The sequence below is a fragment of the Lagenorhynchus albirostris genome, chromosome X (assembly GCF_949774975.1).
Source record: "Lagenorhynchus albirostris chromosome X, mLagAlb1.1, whole genome shotgun sequence".
Lineage (NCBI taxonomy): Eukaryota > Metazoa > Chordata > Mammalia > Artiodactyla > Delphinidae > Lagenorhynchus > Lagenorhynchus albirostris.
The window spans coordinates 132,178,673-132,201,014 of NC_083116.1; the positions used below are offsets into that span (position 1 = coordinate 132,178,673).

At 57.7% G+C, this 22,342-nt stretch overlaps 1 protein-coding gene across 5 annotated transcripts in view; it reads left to right on the top strand.

Moving 5' to 3' along the window:
• The window catches only part of PPP2R3B (protein phosphatase 2 regulatory subunit B''beta), a 53,061-nt gene that overhangs the window by 13,016 nt on the left and 17,703 nt on the right, over nt 1-22,342 (top strand). For 2 of the 5 annotated variants that reach the window (XM_060138821.1, XM_060138822.1), the window contains exon 2: nt 10,442-10,627. In XM_060138821.1, the coding sequence (XP_059994804.1) occupies nt 10,442-10,627 (186 nt within the window). The other 3 variants (XM_060138823.1, XM_060138824.1, XM_060138825.1) reach the window with 3 other exon arrangements.

Here is a 22,342-nt window from a genome sequence, read left to right on the forward strand (position 1 = left end):
CGTGCCGAGCTCCCGCGTGGTTCTAGACGCTGCCTCGGTGGGTGTGCTGCTCTCAGAGCAGTGGCCGCGGGGGGCAGATGTTCCCCGTCTGTGGAGCGGCCCGGAGCCGCCAGTCCTGCGCAGGGTCAGCTGCCTACCTGAGCCAGGCCCACTCCACCCCGTGGCCTGCGGCCTGTTTCCTCACCTGCTCCCTCTGTCCGGGGCTGTCCTGCAGGTGAGCCCTTGCTCTGGGGCAGAAACGTTACTGAAGGTTGCTGGGGGCCTCAGCCTCCCTCTCTCCTGAGCTACATTTGAGTGTTGGAGGAGCTATGGATTTTTCCCCAGTTTACCTAGAAGTGAAGAAATGAGTAAAATATTCCTTTTTTCTACTTGGATTAAATTTCTGGTTTGTAGCCAAATTGTAACCTACTCGTGAGGGGTCTTGGGGACTCTCTCGGTGTCGGTTTCATGCCCCCTCAGCACTGCAGTTGATGCACGCGTACCAGCATCGCTACAGAAACTTAAACAGAAAAGTTGAGAGCTGACTTGGAAAGGTAGAGTCTGTATGGTCGGGAGGCCCTGCGGGCAGGGCCTGCCCAGGTGTGTAGTTCCTGTGCTGCCCCACCTGCCCTTGAGCTCATCTCTCACGCTCAGTGCAGCAGCGCCGAGCTTTGCTGTGAAAACTCACCCCTGGGCTTAGCAGCCCGTGTTCTCGGCAGTCTGTGTTCCCCAGTCTGTGCCGGCACGGGGCCTGCGGCCATCCCGTGGGCTGGTTGGCCAGGGCCAGGCACAGGGACAAGCCCAGGTCTGGGGCAGGACACATGCTCTGCCTTCCCCTGGGAGGAGCAGCATAGAAGGGGCCCCCAGTGGAGGACCTGGACAGTTTTTCAAGCTACAGGAGGAGCACCTCTTCCCTGGGGTTTGCAGGGGAGGGGGAACGAGAGTGAGCCTGCAGGTGTGGCTGTTCGTGGCAGAGACGTAGCGCGGAGTGACAGGGCTGCGCCTGGGTCCGGAAGTCTCCCTGAGCCACTGATGACCCGCTGCCGACACCGTGAAATCAGAAGTTTGTCCTGAACCTGGTCCCTGCCCGGGGCGTGGTATTGGGGGCCTTCCTGCGTGTTGTGTCCAGGTCTGGACAGGGCAGAACTTAGGCCCTGTGGCCCTACACCAGCTAGGCTGGTTCTGTGGCCGCGTTGCGGGGCACACACTGCCCCGTCTGCGTGTCTGGAGAACCAGAGGGGTCGCCAGCCAACCTCTGAATCTTTGAGGATGTTCTGGGAATGGGAAGAAGGACAAAATCGGGTAAAGAGATGGGAAAGAGGCAGAGGGGAAGGACAGGAGAGAGGGCAGCCCCCTGAACAGGAGTTTGAAGAGGAATTTGGGGCGGGGTGATGGTGCAAATGAAAGAGGAAGCGGGTCTGAGAGGCTGCAGCCCTGTGATCCCAGCTAGGGGACACGCCGGGAAGGGCAGATCCCAGCTAGGGTTAGGACAGAATACGGACACAGTAAGAAGTCAATGTTGGGGAGGGACATGAACAGGCCGGGCCCAGGGGACTCCAGGGCAGGGACCCCGCGCTGCATGATGCTGTAATGGCAGGCTGGGCCCAGGGGGCTCCAGGGCAGCGACCCTGCGCTGTGTGATGCTGTAATGGTGGACACACGTCACTGTGCGTTTGTCCAGACCCACAGAATGTGCACCACCACGATGCGCCCTAGGGGGAACCGTGGACTTCTGTTCATAGCAGCATATCAGTATGGGGTCATCCTGTGTGCTCATCGCTGTAACAGATGCAGCACCCAGTGCGGGGTGTTTGTGACAGGGAACCTGGGCTCCGCAGGGGAAGCACACGGGAGCTCTGTACTTTCTGCCCAGCGTCTCTGTAAAACAAAAGCTACCCTCCCCCCAAAAAAAGTCCATTAGAAAGACAAGGAGGAGGGTGGATGGGTGAAGTGCCTTTCGACCCCGAGGTCATCTCCCAACATCTTTGTCTGGGGCAGAGGGAAGGGGGCAGGGAAGGTCAGCTTTGGCCGGAGCAGGCGTTCCTGGGGTCCTGGGATTTCAGGGGTGGGACATGCAGGCCTGATCTAGACGGTATGTGGGGGAAAAGACCACCCAGAGGGGGGGCCTGGCTCTGCTGCTGGTTCATCCTCGTGTCAGGGGCTGAGTCGCGTGCTCTCATCCCTCACATGACACGACAGTATGCATCGTCTGTGTCGTATTCCACACCACTCACACCATCTATGTCATCTGCGTTCCACTACACCCTACACAGCCGTGTACGACAGGGCGAGAGCAGTAAGACCCTGAATTCCACCCCAACCCCGAGTTTAAACAAAGGCCGTCAGAGCATCCTCTGCCGGTTAAGTGTATCTTCTCAACTCCTGAAGGGCTGGTGGGTGCCCCCTTCGTTTGGGGCCGTTTTCCCGACGTACCAGCTCTTGGGCCGCACGTGGGCTGTTGGGCGGGCGCGGCCGGGATGCCGGCCGCGGGCTCTGTAGCAGGGTCCGCTTAGTCCTGGACAGGCTGCCCTTGTCCGGAGAGAAGGCCCACCCTCCCAGGAGCCGGCAGGCGGCGTCTCCAGGTCCGCTGCCCTTGCCGGCCTGCCTACAGGCTGAGCTGAGGGAGGCTCTCGGCGGGAGAGCAGCTCCGCGCGCAGCAGGCCAGCTCGGGGCGGGCGTCCAGCGCTCCGTCCAGCACCACGGAGCACAGCCCGGGCCACGGGAGGGGCCGCGTGTCCGCCACGCCTCCCCTGCCCCCGCCGCGTGCGCCCGCCCAGCCCCGACTGAGGAATGCGCGCGCCCGAGGCCCGGCCCCCAGAGCGCCGGCCAGCGACGCATGGAGCGCGCTGAGCCCGGCCGCCCGGACCAGCCCGACCCCGCCGGCCCCGGCCAGCCGCAGCTCCAGTCCCGCGAACGCGCCCGGCCCGGGCCCCGGCGGCCCATGCGAGCCGACATGCGGCTCCGGGACCTGTCCCTGCGCCAGGACCCCGACCTGCGGCAGGAGCTGGCCTCGCTGGCCCGCGGCTGCGACTTCGTGCTGCCCTCCCGCTTCAAGAAGAGGCTCAAGGCCTTCCAGCAGGTGCGGCGGGCGGGTCCGCTGCGTCCGCGGGCCCCTCGCCCCTCTGGCGAGGTCGGGGTGGGGGGCTGCCTGGGCTCGGGGGGCTCCACCTGCGCCCATGCGCGGCTCCCCTGGAACAGCGCCCGTGCGCGCAGAGAGCAGGTGTGCCCGTGCAGTTTGTCAGGGAAAGCGCTGTGAAGGGAGCCGCCGGCATCTCTTTTCCTGGAGTTCTAGCAGCGGATACCCCGGGCGCGGCGCGGGGCAACGTCGTGGTGCGTCTTGCGCGAGGCGGGGAGGTGTCGACCTCGGGCAGTAGGAGGCTTCGGGACTCGACCCTCCGCAGGTGCGCAGCGAGCCTCCCCGTGTCGTTGGAGCGTGTAGCGCCCTGGGTAATGACAGCACAGCGCTGTTGGAAAGGAGAGCGCGGTTTGCCGCGAGCGCCTGTGTTGTTTTAAGGGCTTTATCGCAGGCACGTACCAGCCGGAGCGCCCTTCTCCGCGGCTTCAGTGACGACTCGGCTTGTAAACATCACGGTGCTTCTCCTCAGCGCGCACAGAAGCAAACCCCGTGTCTGTGCCTCGTGTGTGCTTTGTAAATTCGTGTGAGGGGACCATGGAGTTGAAAAGCCACGGCCACCTGGGACCTTCCGGCAAGTGGAGGTTCTGCTGCCTCACGGATATTCGGCACATTAATCACTTGTATTTTCGCCCAGGCGAGGAGTGAAAGGTCATCTCGTGGCCAAAAAAAAATCACATCGAATCAAGCCAGGCTGTTTGGGGTGGGAAAAAAGACCTGCTTTCTGCTGGTAGTGTAACTGGATTTTTTTCCTGGGATCATGTCTCAACTTTTACAGGGCTTCTGGTACTTTTCTGTCTGACCTCTGTCCTTCAACTTGTGAAATTCTGTCTACAAGTGGCTGATGCATGTGTGTTTGTTGCTTGTGGAGAAGGAAAGTCTATTTAGAATCTGAACGTGGAGACCTTAAAGTGGACTCAGCTAAGGGTGATCTTCTTCAGAGAGGAGGTCTGAGGTTTGCTGGTTACCGTTTGTGTGCGTGGCGCACACAGGCTGCGCCGGGGTGTTCCCTGGATTGGGGAGCCCTTCCCTCTCCCCCCATGGCGGCTGTGACTTGATCTTGGTTGGGGGGGGGTCCTGGCTCCACGCAGAACTGTTCATGAAAGCCTGGTTGTTCCAGGATGGCTGTTGGTCTTACAGAATCACTTTTTGGGATACGCGATTCACGGTTGCCTTTAAGAGGTAGAAGTTTCACCTTACGGCAGATGTGTTCCCGTGACGTTTCCCACAAACGTCCGCACGCACTGCGTGGAGTGAGTGCTTCTTGGGGCGGGCATCGGGGGAGTGTCCGGGAGGAGAGTTTTCCTGGCTCCCTTCGCCCCTTGGTGTTTGAGTGTGGACTCGGTGCAGAGCCGTGGGTGGTCGGCAGACCTCAGGGCATGGGGAGATGGGGGGAGGGTGGAAGGAGATGGTGGGGGGCGTGGGGAGATGATGGGGCGGAGGGCAGCTGGGGAAGGTGTGGGGAGGAGGGCATGTGGAGATGGGGGTGTGGCCGGAGAGGATGGCCTGAGGGAGGTGGGGTTGGCCTTGTGGGCAGACGGGGACTGTGGAGGGATGGGGGGGTGCTTCGTACATGCCGGCCCTGCTGCCAGCTTGGGGCGTCCGCGCTGGTTTCGGGGCCAAGGGAAGGTGTGCAGCAAGGCTGTGTCATGCGTGGGAGGCTGTCCTGCCCCTGCGGCCTGTGTCCGCCTGCCTGCCCTGCCTGTGGCGCCCGTGCCTTGCGCGCTCTGAGCAGCCCCAAGGCCCCCAGGTCATCCACTGCGACGTCCCTCAGACCTCGTCACAAGCCCTCAAGGGCCCGCTATGGCCGTGCTGCCCACCCTGTCCAAGCCGGGTCCTGATGCTCCGTCCCCCGGCGCTTGACTCTCGGGCTCTGCACACGCTCTCCTTCGCTGTCACCGTGCTCTGGTCCCGCTCACGCCCGTCCAGCTGCCCCGTGGGGTCCTTCAGGTGGATGCACAGGGCACCAAGAACCCAGCGCAGCCGCCCCCGGGGGACAGTGCTGGGTGTTGACCTGATCTCTCCTCCACACGGTGACAGCCTGGCCTGGGGACTCTGACCGTCTCAGACACCGCGCGGGGTCACGGCCCCGCGCAGGGTGGGCCCTGAGTACCCCCTTGATCCATGCTCCCAGGACCCAGGGGTCGGACGTGGGCTCCCGGGTCCCTGAGCCCACGGATGTGACCCCTCACGCCGCCCCCCCGTCCCGTCCACGCCCCCAGCCCTGCCTTCCGGCCCCGTGGGGCCCCAGCGTCCTCTGGCCGGGGGTGCAGACCCAGCCGACGTCTCAGGACCCTGCCTCGTGGACGTGGAGCCCCGGCCTGTCCCCTCACGGCAGCCGCCCTGCTCGGCCCAGCTCCTCGTGGGTCTGAGACTTTGCTCTCCAGCCACCTTTTCTCCCCGGAAACCTCCGTGGCTCATGTGGCCTCTCGACGCCGGTCCCTCTCCTGTGGTGGCTAGAGGACTTATGAACAAACCCACGCGCAGGGCCAGCCGTTCTCATCTTTGTTTTGGCGCCTCTGCTTTAAACTTTCACATTTGGACTCTTGCTGTCCGTCCAGCGGGCCCTTGGCAGGTCTAGCCGGGGAGCCTGCCGCCAGCCGGTGGGGAGGGGCCCTGGGGTCGGAGGAGAAGCAGCTCCGGCCTGCAGGGCCTCCCAGCCCAGCGGTGGACTCTGGTGGGCGCCATGCCCGCCTGTGTCCCTGCGCCGCCCGCCGGGCTTGGCCGCTGCCCCTGGGTCTCGGCTCGGATGGGGCCGGCCCGCTGGATGCTGCCCCCGGGCTGTGCCGCACTTGCCCTGCATCCTGCCCTGGCAGAGTCGGAGCCACGGTCGTTTCCGCCACCCCAGCTAGTGCGTCTGCCCGACGGGGCGCTGGCCGTGCGAGACTGCGTTTAGAGAAGGCTGGCCTGGGCGCTTGCTTGTGCGGGCCCACCTCCCGGGGCCCCTGCCGCTGCGCAGGGATGGCCGTGCTTTCCCATGAGGCCGAGTTTTCAGCCCGCCTGTGTTCTGGGGGCCCCGGGCGTCTCCGTGATGTCTGGAATCGTGATGAGTCAGGCAGCGCTGGTGTCCGTGCGGGCAACAGAAATAGCTCTTTGCGAGCAGGTGTCATCTTGACCGGTGCCCGGGTGACAGCCGGGAGGCGGGCGTCAGGCGTGTCGCTGGGAGGGAAGCTGCCCTGCTCTGGGAGCCGAGTGCCCCACCTGCTGTGTTGGCTTCTGAGAGCCTTCAGCCCTGCTTGAGAATCCTCCCTGTGTGTCTGTCTGTCTCTCTCACACACACACACACACAAACACACATACACACACACACGTATTTGTGCCACGTCCGCTTTCATTGTGGACGTCCAGCCTGTACGCAGGTAGCTCAGGAAACAGCCCCCGTGGTCCCCTCCGGCTCTGCTAAGGCCTGTTTGGGGCCTGGAGGTGGCCGGCTCCCAACAGCGCCCTGTGTGCTGGAAAAGAACGTGTGTCCCGCAGCTGTGCCGGCCGCGCTCTATTTATGTCCCAGAGATTACACTGTAAATCTCTCGTGTCCGTGCCCAGCTGTTTGTTTTTCCGTCATCCGGTGGTCCGTCAGGGGTGGCGGGGGAGCGGGCCTGGCCTGCCTCTGTGCCGCGTCCCTACATTTCCCCAGCACCTTGGCTTGGTCGGCGGCGAGGCTGTGCTGGGCACCAGTCAGCTCCGGGTCGGCAGAGCTTCCCGTGATGGACGCCCAGTGTGGTGTCCTGACCATCTGTCTGTCACATCCAGACTTTCAGCCCTATCTGGGCATGAATCTGGCGATGCCAGCCTTCTTTTTGTCACTGTTGGCTGCTGTATCTTTTTCCACTTGTTAAAAGTTTTCCACTTCTGTGTCCTTATATCTTACACGTGTTTCCTGTAAGTCAGTCTTACTTTCTTTTTTCCGTCTGATCTTTGTTTTTTAATTGGAACATTTCATCCATTTACATTTATAAGGACTATTAATCCATTCTGATTTATTTTCACGGTCTTATTTATGTTTCTTTTTATGCTCTCCTTTCCCTCTTTTTTATCTTTCCCTCGCCGGAGCACTTAATACTAGCTTACTGCTCATCTTACAAGGTCAGTGACTTCGTTTCTTTAGGTACAGAGTGAGTATCTTTACCCTCCAGCTCAAAACCTTCAAACCCTTCACTGCCGGCACCCTCTCATTTCATGTTGTTGTCCTGAGAGAGTCTTTAAAGAGAGGTAAAGCAATATTCTCATTACCGATGTACGTGGAGGGCGTGTGCGTGGATTTACCCATGTAGGCACCATGTTCCTTGCCCTTCGTCCCATCCTGCAATTCAGACCTTCTATTTGGGAGCGCGTTGCTTCCTGCCTGAGCCCAGTTCTCCTGGGAGGGGCCTACGAGCTGACCGTGGGGCAGGCGCCACGGAGCTGGTGACGTGGGGAGAGCTCCCTGCTCTCAGGAGGCGAGGCTCCACTCCGCCGTGTCCTTGGCGGCTTCATTTCCCTTCGCTTCCCGGTGGCTGGTGAGGGCGGCGTCCCCATCCTGACAGCGGAGAAAATAGCGCGTGTTGTTGAGCGGCACCTTGTCTGTATGTGTCTGCGGCCGTGGCTTGGCAGGTGGGGTGCCTGCCCTGGGACCAGCCGGCCCAGCTGCTTCGGCGGTGGGCGATGGTGGCACCCGGCGCTGAGTGCCGCCGCCAGAGGCGTCAGTGCAAGCCAGCAGCCCTTTCCACAGGCGTGAGCCATGAGCTGCTACAGGTGACAGCCCAGGACATGGGGCCTGCGCTCCATCCTGCCCTCCAAACACAGGCGAGGAAAACTGAACCCGCCCAGAGGAGGGAAACCGGAGGAAACATTCCCCAGGTGAAGCCTGGGCGTCCCCAGGTGACGCGTGAACCCTCGAATCTCTCCGTCCTCGGGACCGGCGCTGGGTCTTGCTTCCCTTGCGGCTGTTCTTTGCCGCCGTAGGTGGGCATCACAGCCCAGCAGCTCTGCCCCGAAACCAAATCCCAGAGCCAGGACGTCCTAGGGCTGGGAGGAGGGGGTCAGCCTCTGTCCCTGGGCACCGACAGGGCCGAGTCTGAATGGAACGTTAGGCGTCCCGCGGCCCCTCCCGGGGCAGGGGCTCCTCCGGGGCCTGTCCTCCCGCCTCCTGCCGTCTCCCCACCCCATCCCCGTGCTGTCGCTGCCCCAGCCTGTGGCCATGCCGGTCCTCAGGGCGGCCTGCTGCGCCTCTCCTTCCCCTCCGGGCGCCTCCCGTCTCCCGCTCGCCTCTCAGGACTGAGCCAAGTCTGAACGCAGCCCCTCAGGATTGTGTTGGCCCCGTGGTGATCACAGAGCTCGTCGCCCAGTGTCCCCAGGCTGCCACACGGACCTGGTACAGCCGACTCATGACGGCTCCACCTCCTCTTGGTACGGTCACTGTCCCGTGCAAAGTCGCCAAGCACTGAACAGCTGCCTCCTCAGCTGGGGCCTCAGGAAACACAGGAGACGTGGGGCATCCGCGACGTGACAGAAGGGGACGCGGGACATCCCCTATGTGGCTGACGGGACAGGGGACGTCCCGAGGTGTGACCGAGGGGACGCGGGATGTCCCTGATGTGACTGAGGGGTCGCGGGACGTCCCGAGGTGTGACCCAGGGGACGCGGGAGGTCCCTGATGTGACTGAGGGGACGCGGGATGTCCCTGATGTGGCCGAAGGGTCGCGGGAGGTCCCGAGATGTGACTGAGGGGACACAGGAGGTCCCTGATGTGACCGAGGGGTCGTGGGACATCCCGAGGTGTGACCGAGGGGACGCGGGAGGTCCCGAGGTGTGACTGAGGGGGATGCCTGCTGTCTCCTGCTGTGTTGCGGGTGGAGAAGCGGCCTGAGTTGCAGGCTGTAGGAGTGACGTCCGCTCACAACGTTAGAATCAGTGCACAGCGTGACTCCTGAGGGCCGTGTGCTGTGTCTCGGCTGCAGGTTGGTGGCGGGGCCCCTGGTGCTTGTGGGCGTGGAGCTGTGCTGTGTGTGCCTGGTTGGGGCAGCTGGGACGGGGGCACCCCGCCGTGAGCACACCGCCACCCCGCCCCGTCCTTGGCTGTGCGGGCCTGGCTGCCCGCCCCAACCCCCTGGATGTAACCACCCCTGGAGGGGCAGTGCTACCTGTGAGCCCTCTCTCCTGCGTTTGCCTTCCATCTGCTTTTCCACGTGTGTCTCTGGATGCCCAGGGGCCGTGGGCTCCGTGTGTCCCTAGTGCCCTGGGTGCGCTGAGTTTCCCAGACCTCGTTGGCGGGCGTACCCCTCGCCGTCCCCTCTCTGGAACACCTGGTCGCTCCCCGTCCCCCGCCGGTCCCATGGCCTGAGGCCTTGGGTGCTCATCCCTCGCTCCAGTGCTTCCCACCAGGACCCTGGGCTCTTTCTGCTGCGTCACGGTGTGTCCTTGTGTCCCCAACCACAGGGAATCTGGGGTGTGTCCAGGAGGTGGGCCGTGGGCTGGACTGTGCTTCCCTGTCCCTGCCCATCAGGGATGCCCGGATGCGAGTCTCCGTGGGCATTACAGGCCGTGACTCGGGGCAGCTGTGTCTGGCGCCTAGGAGGCCTTCCCGGGCCAGCGCAGAGGCACACTGCGCATCGTGCAGGGGACAGTGCCCCACAGTCCAGGGGCAGCAAGCCTCGCCGCGCACAGCCACCCTCCCGGCCTCCCCAGACCTGCCCAGTCCCAGCAGGTGCTTCCTGAGTGGTTCCACCGACTGGTCCCGTCTACTCAGGGGCATTGGCGAACGCAACCCTCCTTTGCATGCGTGGTGCACGCTTCTGACCTGTGACTGCACCGAGCTCACGGGTCACCCCGTCGGCCGCCGGGCAGACATCCTGACGCTGCCGTTTGGAAGGCGCGGTGCGGCTCCAGGCTGGCTTCCGGGCGCTCCCTGTGCCAGGATGCTGAGCCCTCGGGCTGTGGTGCTTTCTGAGCGCCGTGCCCAGCCACGGCGCTGGCCTCACATCCCGTCCACAGGGAAGGGCGGTGTGGGGCCAGGCGGTTCCAGGCGCGAGACGCAAACGAGGGGGCAGCCCGCCTGTGCCGACCTTGGCCTCCCGGGAGGGCAGGAGGGCAGGTTCTCTCAGCAGCCGTCCTTGTCCTGAGGGGTCACACCCGAGGCAGGATCGGGGAAGCAGGGCCGTGTGTGTGGCGCTCCGCCACGGGCCCCGTCACCTCCCGTGTCTGCAGTCAGCCCGGTGATGGTCTGGGCATTCTGTCCACAGTCGGGTTCGCTGGGCTCGGGGCAGCCGCTCTGGTCCAGCCCGCCTCTGCTCAGTACGCACCGGCGGGAAGCAGGTGCTCACTGTGCTGGGTCCTCACTGCTCTCTCTCTCAGGTCCAGACGAGGAAGGAACAGCCCCTGCCGCCCGCTGCCAGCCTGAGCATCCCCACGTTCTACTTCCCCCGAGGCCGCCCGCAGGACGCGGTGAACGTAGACGCCATCATCGCCAAGATCGAGAGGACTTTCGCCCAGTTCCCGCACGAGAGGGCCACCATGGGGGACATGGGCAGAGTGGCCAAGGTGGGTGTCTGTGCGTGGGGACGTGGCCCGCGGTCCCCCTGCGGTCGTGGCCTCACACTGCCTGACATTCCCTGGGGCCTGAGGTTCTCTGTTAGTCCAGCGGTTTGGACTTGGTGCTCCTACCACAGGAGCTGAGGCCCGACCCCCGGCCTCGGAATCGGGATCCCACAAGCCACACGGCACTGAAAAAAAAAAAAAAGGCAAAGCAGGGCAATAAGAAAGAATAAAAACTAAAATAAAATTTGAAAACTAAAAATATTGTAAAATTAAAAATAAAACAACAACAACAAGGCAAAACAGAACCACGACAGCAGAAAAAAGAAAAAAGGGGCTGGAAGAGGCCTGAGGGGCGGGGCTTAGGCCCAGCACAGCGGGAGGGGCCCTGGAGGGCTGAGGGGTAGGCCCAGGACCCCGGCAGGCTCACCAGGGCCCGAGTGGTCGGGGGAGACGCCGGCCACGCTCCCCTCTGAGCCCCTGATCCCCCTGCCATGTGGGAACCCCTCCCCTCCCCGCCCCGAGGGTGCTGGTCCCATCCCACCTCCACTTTTGCTCCCCTCCTCCTTCCCCTCCACGTCCTGCCCGGTTGCTTGGGGACCCCTCCCTTCCCTCTAGACGTCTGAGGCCCCGCTGGTACCTGGCCGGCGCCCTGGTGTGAGGAGACTCGAACTCCGCCTCTTCCTGTGCGCCGCCTGGACCCCTCCTCCTCCAGGGTGTTTACTGCCCCCTCTTTAACTCGTGTCTGTTAGAATGAAGCGGTCTGTTCCGTTGTCTGTCCCTTCAGGGGAATTCTCTTGGTCTGTTAACTGCGAGTGGTTTCTCTGCTTCTTGTACTTAACGTTTCTCTTACTCTGTGAGTTTAGGAGAAACAATTACGTGTTCTAGTCTTGGGAGGCTATTTTATGTGGGACTCTGCCCCTTAATATTTTGGGCACAAGGGCAGCTTTTAGTTTGCATGCTTGCCACCTCTTTCCTCAGCGTGTGCTTGCTGTTACCCCCGTAATAGGGGTGTGCAGGGGCCGGCAGCCCGTGCGCACTCCCGGGGCCCTACCAGCAGGGGCAGTGATTGGCGCTTGCTGACAGGTCTCTCCGCAGGGGCGGTGGCCCGCGCGCGCTCCCAAGGCCCTCGCCGGGCAGGGACAGTGATTAGCACCTGCTCGCCGGTCTCTTAGGCACAGTGGCAGCCGGCCTGCTCCCAGGATGGCAGGGGCAGTGATTGTTGCCTGCTCCCTCATCTCTCGCAGCAGCGGTGGCTCACGCCCACCCCGGGGCTCGTGTAGGCGGTGTGCTGTTGCCTGAGAGCGTGCGCGCTTGGGGAGAGAAGCTTCTTCAGTGGTCCCGCTGTTCCCCTTGCACATCCCCCAACAATCGTGCCTTGCCTCTCCGGGGGGACCCAGGCTTCTTCCACGTACACCCTCCATGGCCACACTCCAGCCCCTTCAGGATGTCTCCACGCAGCCAACCCCCGTCCTCTCCCCGGGTCTGACCTCTGAAGCCCAAGCTTCAGCACCCAGCCCCCACCCGCCCCAGTGGACGGGTGTCTCAGTCTGGGGAGCACAGGGCAGCAATGACCACCGTATGTGCAGGTCACTGTCCGCGTTGCCTTTCTCAGACCTGTTGTGCTCTCTCTCAGGCCCTGAAGCTCCCCCTTGGTCCACGCTGATCTCCCTGCCGGCGAGGGCACTCTCCAGGGTGCAGGAACCTTTCCTCTTCCACAGCTCCCTCCCTGGGGCCCAGGTCCTGTCCCCATTCCTTTCTCTCTCTCTCTTTTTCTCTTCTTTGTTTTGCCCTGCCTGGTTCCATGGAGATTTTCTTGCCCTTTCTGAAGTCTGAGGTCTCCTGCCAGCGTGCAGTAGGCGTCCGGTGACAGCTGGTCCGCACGCAGGTGGGTTGTTCTTGTATTTGTGGGAGGATGTGAGTTCCATGTCCTCCTCCTCCTCCTCCGCCGTGATCGCTTTCCTCCACATTTTCCTCTTTGAGTTTTAATTTCCTTTAATGTTACTGCTTTATTCAGGGTTTTAATTTCTGGGATCACTTTTGGTCATTTATGCTTTTTTCTAAAACAATCGTTGGCATGATTATAAATGTATTATCTAAAGCTTTTCCTTATCTTCTCGTATGATTCTTTTAAAATTTTTGTTTTCTTTTGGAGTATAGTTGATATACAATGTTGTGTTAGTTTCAGGTGTACAGCAAAGTGATTCACTTATACATATATCTATTTCTATTTCAGAATTTTTTTCCCACTTAGGTTATTACACGATATTGAGTAGAGTACCCTGTGCTATACAGTAGGTCCTTGTTGATTATCTGTCTTGTATGTAGTAGGGTGTATATGTTAACTCTAGACCCCTAATTTATCCCTCCCCGTTGCCTTTCCCCTTTGGTAGCCATAAGTTTGCTTTCTAAGTTTGTGAGTCTGTTTCTGTTTTGTTAATAAGTTCATTTGTATCATTTTTTTAGATTCTACATATAAGTGATATCATATGATATTTGTCTTTCTCTGTCTGACTTACTTCACTTAGTATGATCATCTCTAGGTCCATCCATGTTGCTGCAAATGGCATGATTTCATTCTCTTTGATGGCTGAGTCATATTCCATTGTACGTATGTACCACATCTTTATCCGTTCACCTGTTGATGGACATTTAGGTTGCTTCCATGTCTTGGCTATTGTAAATAGTGCTGTAACGAACATTGGGGTGCGTTTATCTTTTCAAATTATGGTTTTCTTTGGATATATGCCCTGGAGTGGGTTAGCTGGATCACTTGGCAACTCTGTTTTTAGGTTTCTGAGGAACCTCCACACTCTTCTCCACAGTGGCTGCACCAACTTACCTTCCCACCGGCAGTGTAGGAGGGTTCCCTTTTCTCCACACCCTCCCCAGCATTTATTGCTTGTACATTTTTTAACAGTTGCCATTCTGACCAGTGTGAGGTGATACCTCATTGTAGTTTTGATTTACATTTCTCTGATAGTTAGCAGTGTTGAGCATCTTTTCATGTGCTTTTTGGCCATCTGTATGTCTTCTATGGAGAAGTGACTATTTAGATCTTCTGCCCAGTTTTCAGTTGGCTTGTTTTCTTTCATACTGAGCTGCATGAGCTGTTTGTATATTTTGGAGATAAATCCTTTGTCAGTTGCTTCGTTTGCAAATGTATTCTCCCACTCTGTGTGTTGTCTTTTTGTTTTGATGATTTCCTTTGCTATGCAAAAGCTTGTAAGTTTAATTAGGTCCCATTTGTTTATTTTTGTTTTTATTTTCATTACTCTGGGAGCTAGGTTCAAAAAGATACTGCTGTGATTTATGTCAGAGTGTCTTTGTTTTCCTGTAAGAGTTTTATAATATCCAGTCTTACATTTAGGTCTTTAATCCATTTTGAGGTTTTTTTGTGTATGGTATTACACAGTGTTCTAATTTCTTTCTTTTACATGTAGCTGTCCAACTTTCCCAGCACCGCTTATTGAAGAGACTGTCTTTTCTCCATTGTATATTCTTGCCTCCTTTGTCGTAGGTTAATTGACCATAGGTGCATGGGTTTATCTCTGGGCTTTCTATCCTGTTCCGTTGAATGTTTTTATGCCAGAACCATACTGTTATGATTACTGTAGCTTTGTAGTGTAGTCCAAAGCCAGGGAGCCTGATTACTCCAGCTCTGTTTTTCTTCTCAAGATTGCTTTGGTTATTTGGGGGTCTTTGTGTTTCCATATAAATTAAAAATTTTTTTCTTCTAGTTCTATGAAAAATGCCATTGGTAAATTGATAGGGTTTGCATTGAATCTGTAGATTGCCTTGGGTAGTATATTCATTTTGGCAGTATTGATTCTTTCAATCCAAGAACATCAAGTCTGCACATTTGACCCTTTGTCTTCGTAGGGTTATTTATCTCAGAGTCCTTTTGACTAGTCATGCTAGAGGTTAACTTATATTTTTTCAGATAAGATCTATCAACTTCATTGAGTACTTTAATTTTTTGTTTATCTCCTTCATGAACCTCTGCTTTCATTTTTGTTACTTTCTTACATTTTTTCTGTTGTCACTTCTTTCCAGCTTCTTGAATTGAACAATTATTTTTCAGTCAGCTTTATTGAGATATAATGGACGCAGAGTAACACTCCCCAGTTCTAAGTATACAGTTTGACAGAATTTGATAAAAGTTCACCCCTGTGGATCCACATCACTGGCAAGGTAGGGAACACTAATCCCCCAGGGACGTCCCTTGGCCTCCTTGATCAGTGGGTGGGGCCAGAGGGCGTGGCTTGGGCATCCGCCCACCCCCGTGGTGGTGCCGTGTACAGGGATCACGGGTGCAGGACCCTGCTCTTGCTCCTGGCACCGCAGAAGTGACAGTTAGGTTCTGCCTTTTTTGTGTCTTGTTCATAATTTGCCCAGCTGCACGCGTGTGCAGTTATTTTTAGTCCCTTGTAGTTTCTTTGTATCTGTTGCTGGACGAGATGTTTGTCCATGTGCAAGCCCTGCAGCAAAAGCGTCCCAGGTCCTGGCCTACCTCACCGTCACTCCCTGGCCCTATGGTGCCGTTGTTTTGCCTTTTCTAGAATTTCACGTGAATGGGATCATGTGGTGGTTGTCTTGGGTTTTCTGGCTCTTTCACCCAGCCTAATCGTCAATGTTCGTCCTTAGCATTTACTGCTAAGTAGCATTCTGTGCACACACGTCCCTCGGTGTATCTGTTTACTGGTGGATGAAAGGTTGTTCCCAGTTTTGTCTCATGAATAAAACTGTTGTCTGTACACGGGATTTGTGCGACACCTTTGCAAGTTCTCTGAGGTGAGAAATGCTGCAGAGTTGAATTGCTTGGTCATCTGGTGACTATATCTTTAATTTTATAAGAAGCTGTAAAACCGTCTTCCAGCGTGACTGTCCGCTATGTGTGTCCAGCCAGCAGTGTGTGAGACGCCAGTTGCTCCGTAAGCTGCCAGCACTTGGTGTTGATGCTTCTTAGCTGTAGCCGAGCTGGTGCCTGTGCAGAGGTCGCTTACTGTGGCTTCGTGTCTCATTTCCCTAATGATGATGTTCAATCCCTGGTTATGTATTTGTTTCTCATCAGCATCTTTTTCTTTTTTTGGCAGCTCTCTTGAGGTATAACTGATGTGAGGTAAACAGTAGATGTTTACTGTGTACATTTAGTGAGCTTTGATGTGTGTGAATCCCCGTGAAACTATGCAGACAGTCGAGATGAGAAGCATTTCCAGCGTCCCCCAAATCGGCTTCTTTCCAGTCCATCCTGGCCCAGCCCCAGGCCCCCACTGGTCTACTTTCTGTCACTGTGGATTAGAGTTTCCTAGAACTTCATGTAAATAGAAGTAGGTACTTATTTTTTTTAATTGTGGTAAAATTCACATAAAAATCTGTCAGCACGTTAGCCATTCTAAAATCTAAAATTTAGGGGCCCTTATTACATACACAGTGTTGCACGACCCTTACCACTGTCTAGTTACAGAGCATTCGCATCACCCCAAAAGACGCTCTGGGCCCCTTGGCATCACTGCGTTCCCCCTCCCCCAGCCCCTGACACCGCTCCTCTGCTTCTTGTCTCTGTGGATTTGCCTGTTCTAAAGCTTTCATATTAATGGAACCAATACACGAATTGTCCTGTGTCTGGCTTCTTTCCTTTACTTGGCGTCATGTCCTCAAGGTCCATCCACGTGGTAGCCCGTGTCAGAGCTTCACTCCTTTTCATGGCTGGGTCATATTCCATTAGGTGCTTGGACCCCGTTCTGCTTATTCACTCACCCATAGATGGGCGTTTGGGTGGTTTCCACCTTTTGGCTGTTGTGAGCAGTGCTACTGTGAACATTTGAGTATGAGTGTTTGTGTGAGGCCCCGTTTTCAGTTCTTTTGGCTGGGGGGCGGCGGTGGTGTGTGTGTGTGTACACATACCTAGGAGTGGAATTGCTGGGTCATGTGGTATTTCTGTGTTTGACTGACGGAGGGGCCACCCAGCTGACTTCCACGGCAGCTGCGCCATCTTGCGTCCCCACCCGCACGTGTGGGTTCCCGTCTCTCCACGTCCTCTGCACGCTTGCTTTTCTCTCTCTCACTGTAGCCATTTGTCTTGGTTCAGGCTGATGTACCAAATCCTGCAGACTGGGTGGCTTATAAACAACAGAAGTTTGCTTCTCATGGTTCTGGAGGCTGGACGTCCCAGACCAAGGTGTCAGCAGGGCTGGTTCTGTGCGGGCTGTCCTCTGGGGTACAGAAGTTTCTTGCTGTGTCCTCACCCGGAAGAAGCGGTGAGGGAGCTCTCTGGAGTCCCTTTTCTAAGGACACTAATCCCGTTCATAGGGCACCACCTTCATGACCTCATCGCCTCCCAAAGGCTCCACCTCCTAACGCCATCACCTCGGGCGGGGTGGGGGGGGACACAAACATTCAGACCACAGCTCTATCCTATTGGGTATATGGAGATAACTTGTTTTAATTTGCACATTTCTAGTGGCGGGCAGTACTGAGTGGGCATCTTTTCAATGTGCCCACTTGTCATTGCGTGCCTTCTTTGGCGACACGCCTGTTCAGATCATCTGCCCGCTTAGAAATCTGGTGTTTTCTCACTAGTGAGTCATGCGCTTTGCAAGCATTCTGGGCCCCAGCCCTTCGTCAGAGGTACGTGCAGCAGACGCTGTCTCCCCGTGCTCGCTCGTCTTTCTGCTCTCGTAGCAGTCTTTGGAATTGCAAACGTTTTTCATTTTGATTGTGTCCAGCTTTCAGATTTTTCCCCTGCTTGGTTTATGCATTTGTATCCTTGGTGAGACGTGCTGGAAAATCCAAGCCAGTAGGATCCTTCTCTTGTGTTTTCTTCTAACGGCCGATTGGGGCCGCGCTCCCCTTCAGGGCTGTGCTGCACTCTGAGTTGGGCACTGGCATGTGTGGGGTAGGAGGGAAGGTGCATCTCTGCACACGGTGCCCAGTGGCCCCAGACCCACTCGTTGGGCACCTCGTCCTCCCGCTGACTTGCCTCGGCACCTTCTTCCCACGGGAATTGCCGTGCGTGAGTCTGTCCCTGGACGCTCTTGGGTGTCGGTGACGGGTTGTCTGTCACAGCAGGACAGCACGGCCCCGCTGCTGTAGCTTCACTGCTGTGTTCGTTTCAGGCAGTGCCGATTTTCCTGCTTCTCTCTGATTCTCAAGTGCTGAGACTGTTCTGGTGTCTCTGCATTCCCACATGAACTTCAGAATCACCTTCCGCACGTCTGCGAAAGAGGCCTGCTGGGATTCGGCTTGTGATCGTCTGAGTGCGCAGGTGGATTTGGGGACAGTCCACGCCTTTCCAACATCGAGTCTGCTGGGTTATGACCCCGGCATTTCTCAGACTTCAAGTCATCGTTAATTTCTCTCAGTACCGTTTTGTCATGTTCATCTTTCATCAAACGTATGACTACTTGGGCATAACCCAGTGTTTCCTATCTTTGATGATACCGTCAGTAGCGTTATTTTACTGCAGTTGACGGCTGTTCCTTGAAGTGTACAGAAGTACTGTTGATTTTTGTGTGTTGACTTTGGACGAAACATACTCATCAGATCACTTTTTCAGGTTCCTTAGGGGTTTCTACTAGACGATCACGTCCTCCAGAGGTAAAGAGGGTGTCCCCGTTTCCTCTGTCATCTGCGGGTCTCGTATCCTCTTTCCTGCCCTGTTCACTGTGCTGGCCAGGCCTCCCTGAGGACGTTGTCTCAGGGTGTGGGAACGGCACAGCCCCCCCCCGGCCTTAGGGCGCGTCGCTCCCCGCAGGCGCAGTGTGGGGGCTGCAGCTGCCCCTGTGTCCTTTACCAGGTTGAGGAACCTAGTTTGCTGAGAGCCCTTGTACTGTGTGAAATCTCGAAGGCGTGTTGAAATTTGCCCAGTGCTTTTCTGCACGTACTGAGGGCTCCTGTGGTTTTTCTTCTTCCCTCGAGCCGTCTTGCGCCTTTGGATGAATCCCATTTCATCATAAATCCTGTCTCTTCCTGCTTACGTGCTTTTGGATCCTGATTGCTTGTGTCTTGTTAGGGTTTAAATCCAGGCTCCGGAAAGACGCCCATCTAGAGATGCCTTGTCTAGTGAGTTCTCTGGTTCGGTAGCAGGGTGGCCTGGCCTCACAGAATTGGTTGGGCTATTGCCCTCTTTTCCGGAGCCACGTGTTTAGAACTGGGCTGGTGTTCTACGTTAAACGTTGGCAGAATTCACGGTGAAGCATTGGGGTTGGACATTCTCTCCCTGGGAAGGTTGTGGACATTGCGTTTGATGGGGTAGTTCCCGTCTTTCAAGTGTGTGCCCAGCTCCCGTGACTTGGTGAGTTTATTGACACACGTTGTTGATAAGATTCCACACGTTTAGGGTCTGTACTGACTGACGTCCCTCTGCCACTTCTGATGTTGGCATTTGTGTCTTCTGTCCTTGTCCTCAGTCAGCTTGGCCAGAAGTTTTTTTATTTTCCTGATCTTTTCTGAGAACTAGCTTTTAGTTTTGCTAACTTTTTTGTAATGATTTCCTATCGCATCGATTTCCCGTCTTTATTGTTTCCTCTCTTCTGCTCCCTTTAGGGCTAACTGTTCTCCTTGCAGTTTCTTAACGAGGCAGCTTTGTGCACTCAGCCTTTCTGCTTTGCTCGCGGAAGCACTTAATGCTGTGAACTTCCTTCCGGGCGCTGCTTGACCGGCATCCCAAACATTGTTGATGTGTTGGTTTTTGGGGTTTTTTGTGGTTTTTTTTTTTTCCCTTCTCATTCAGTGCAAACTACATTTGTGTTTGTCTTGTAACTTCTCCTTTGGCTGATGTGTTATTTAGAATTTCGTTGTTTTGATTTTCAGCTCCTGCACCTTGTTTAGACATGTTTTGGTTACTGATTTCCAGTTTAGTTCTGTCGTGGGCAGGGGTGCTCTGTCTGGTCTCAGTGCTTCCAGATGTACTGAGACTTGTTTTCTGGGCTGAGGGTGGTCGTCTTGGTAAACGCGCACTTGAAGGCCGTCCAGCCCTTGAGTGTCAGCTTGCTCCCTGGGTTCCGAGCGTGTCCAGGTCCCGGCGTTCCGGCAGCTTCTGCCTGTTCCGTCGGTGAGGGTGCGGCTCCCGATGCTGAGTGACTGCGGGGTTTCCCTGGGGAGCTGTGGGCCGGGGGCCATGGCCTTTGTGCCTCTGTGGGCGGCTGTGTCGTGTGAGGACCTCCTGTCCCCAGATCAGCTCCGCCCTCACACCCCTTCTTCTCTCTCGTCATCGCGACACGGCCCTTGTTCTTGCCGGAGACATGCTTCTCGGCAGCCTGCGCGCCCGAGATCAGTGGACCCGCTTCTCTGAACACAGAAAGGGACAAACGGCTGATCCGTGAAAAGGACAGTCTCTGCTTCCTTTCCCGGCGCACGGAGGCCTCTTTGGGCACACGTGTGGGCTGTGATCTGGGCGTCCTGCAGTTCGTCCAGTTCTGAGCCCTTCTGCCTGGAGTCAGCACGGGGGGGGTGCTGAACCCACAGGGCCGCCCTTATTTCACACGCCAGGCCCGAGTCCGAGGCTGCCACCTGTGTGTCCGTCTGACCAACTCTGGATTCTGGGGGTTCCCATGACCCCCTCTCGAGTTCTGCAGTTTGCTCAGCAGCCCACGGGACTCAGGGAAACACCAGTTCATTATAAAGTGTTCCTTATGAAGGGTATGATGAGGGGTACAGGTGAGCAGCCTGGTGAAGAGGCATCAGGGTGAGGCGTCGGGGGCTCCCTAGTGCAGCAGTCTGTCCCCATGGAGTTGGGGTGCATCTCTGTCCTGGTACGGCGGATTTGTTCCCTAACTTGGAAGGCCCCTGAACCTGCTCCCTTAGGGGATGTTTCAGAGGTTTCATCCCATGGGCATGATCGAGGCTTCCCTCCACCTCTGCCCTCGCCCTCTGCAGAGAATGCCGGGGGGCTGAAAGTTCTAGCTCAGTAACCATGGCGTGGGCTCTTTAAGGACAGCCCCATCCATGACCAAACAGGCTCCCGTCCCCCCAGGAGATTCCAAGGGACTTGGGGACTCCGTGTCAGGAGCCGGGGGCAGAGGCCAAATATCAGAGCAGGAGACGCTCCTGGCACCAGGTGTTCGCGGTGGGAGCACAGCTGCTCTGGGGCTCCCTCCCTTAGGGGACCCCATGGGGCGCCTGACCGGGAACCGGGCAAGGGCCAGCGCGCACCTGCGCACGGCCTGCACACAGAGTCCTGCACGGGGGACGTCAGATGCCCTGTGCCCTGTGAGCACAGCCAGACCCCAGGCCCCGGCCAGATGCTGCCGTGCTCGGGACAGGCCGTGTGGACGGACGGGGAGCTCTGTGTGTGCGCGGGCGTCGGGGGGTGCCGTAAGGGGCGTGAGGGCGGGGATCGGGGTCACCGCAGGGCTGCTCCTGACGGGGTGACGCGGGCCTCGGCGTGTGCCCGGGTCTCCCGTCACGTACACTAGATAGACGTTACAGACCTGTAAAACCTGACCCTGTCGTGTGTTTTTCCCTTCAGGGTGGCATTTTACCATACTTTTAAACGCGTTTCTTCGTACCTCTGGATTTCAGAGTTGGTGCTTCCCGTTCCCTTAGAATGTTTGCAGACGGTCCTGAGAGGTGGCGGACGGAGGTCACAGTGAAAGCGTTAGGATGGGCTCTCCAGCTGCCTGGGGGGTGGGTAGGCTTGGAAGTGCAGGCACCGCTCGTTCTGGGGACGTGAATGCAGGCGTCACCCCGCGGGCAAGGGCACAGCTCCTGCTGTGCGGTGGACGGACGCACGGCCGTGGGACAGGACGGTGCCATCGCCCGAGTCCGCCCAGCGAGCTCTCACGTGCCCGCACGAGCACCCCAGGCAAGGTGCCCGAGGCCCCTGGCTCCCCTGTCCCTGCCGCCTGCGCCCTCCCACCCCGGGGAGCGGCCAGTGTCCTCCACGCCCTGACTCACACAGCCCCCTCGGGGCCCTGGCGCCACCATCCCTGGCAGGAGGCCTCTGCTGCCCGTCGCCCAGGACGCACGCCCGCCTGCGTGGAGTAGAGGCCTTTCAGCCCGCACTGTGCCCGAGCCTCGCCCCGTGGTCCCCGCCCCAGCGTGTGCGAGAAGCCACAGAGCGTCCAGACGCACGGCTCCCGCACAGCTGGGCAGCTCCCTCCTGGGCGCCAAGGATAAGGCGCCGGCATGTTCTGGGCCTGGCGCGATGGGCAGGAGTGGACTCCGGTGGTGTCCCCCAGGGCGGCCCCTGGCCACGGGCGTGCGTGGCCAGTGCTCGGGTCAGGGGGCGCGTCCTGCCAAACCATCTGCCGGCAGCTCCCCGACCCGCGGGCGATGCCCGTGAGCCAGGTCCTGTGAGCGCCATCGCCCATGTGGGCTTCTGTGGGGATCCGGTTTGCGCCTTTCCTCTGCCTCTCCCTCCGGAGTCCTGGCCGTGTTCACACCCTTTTCCCTGCAGGGCCTGTCGCTCTCTTGGGCCCTTTGCCTTTTTTCCTGTACCTCTGCCTTCGTTTACAGTCTGGGTGTGGCCCCTTTGTCAGGATAACGCCCTGCGAACGTTTTCCTGGTCTGCGGCTTGTTTCTGTGCTCTCGGCGACGTCTGCCCCGGAGTTCTGGTGGGGAAGCGGTTCAGTTTACCCACCTTCTCTTTCAGAGTTTTGGTGTTTGAGTCACGTTTAGGGAACCTTTGCTTCTCCAGCATCGGGACGATCTCCTGCATTTCCTTCTGGAGTTTCACCGTCCACGCTTGGGGCCGGGATCCCTCCCTCATGGTTTTGT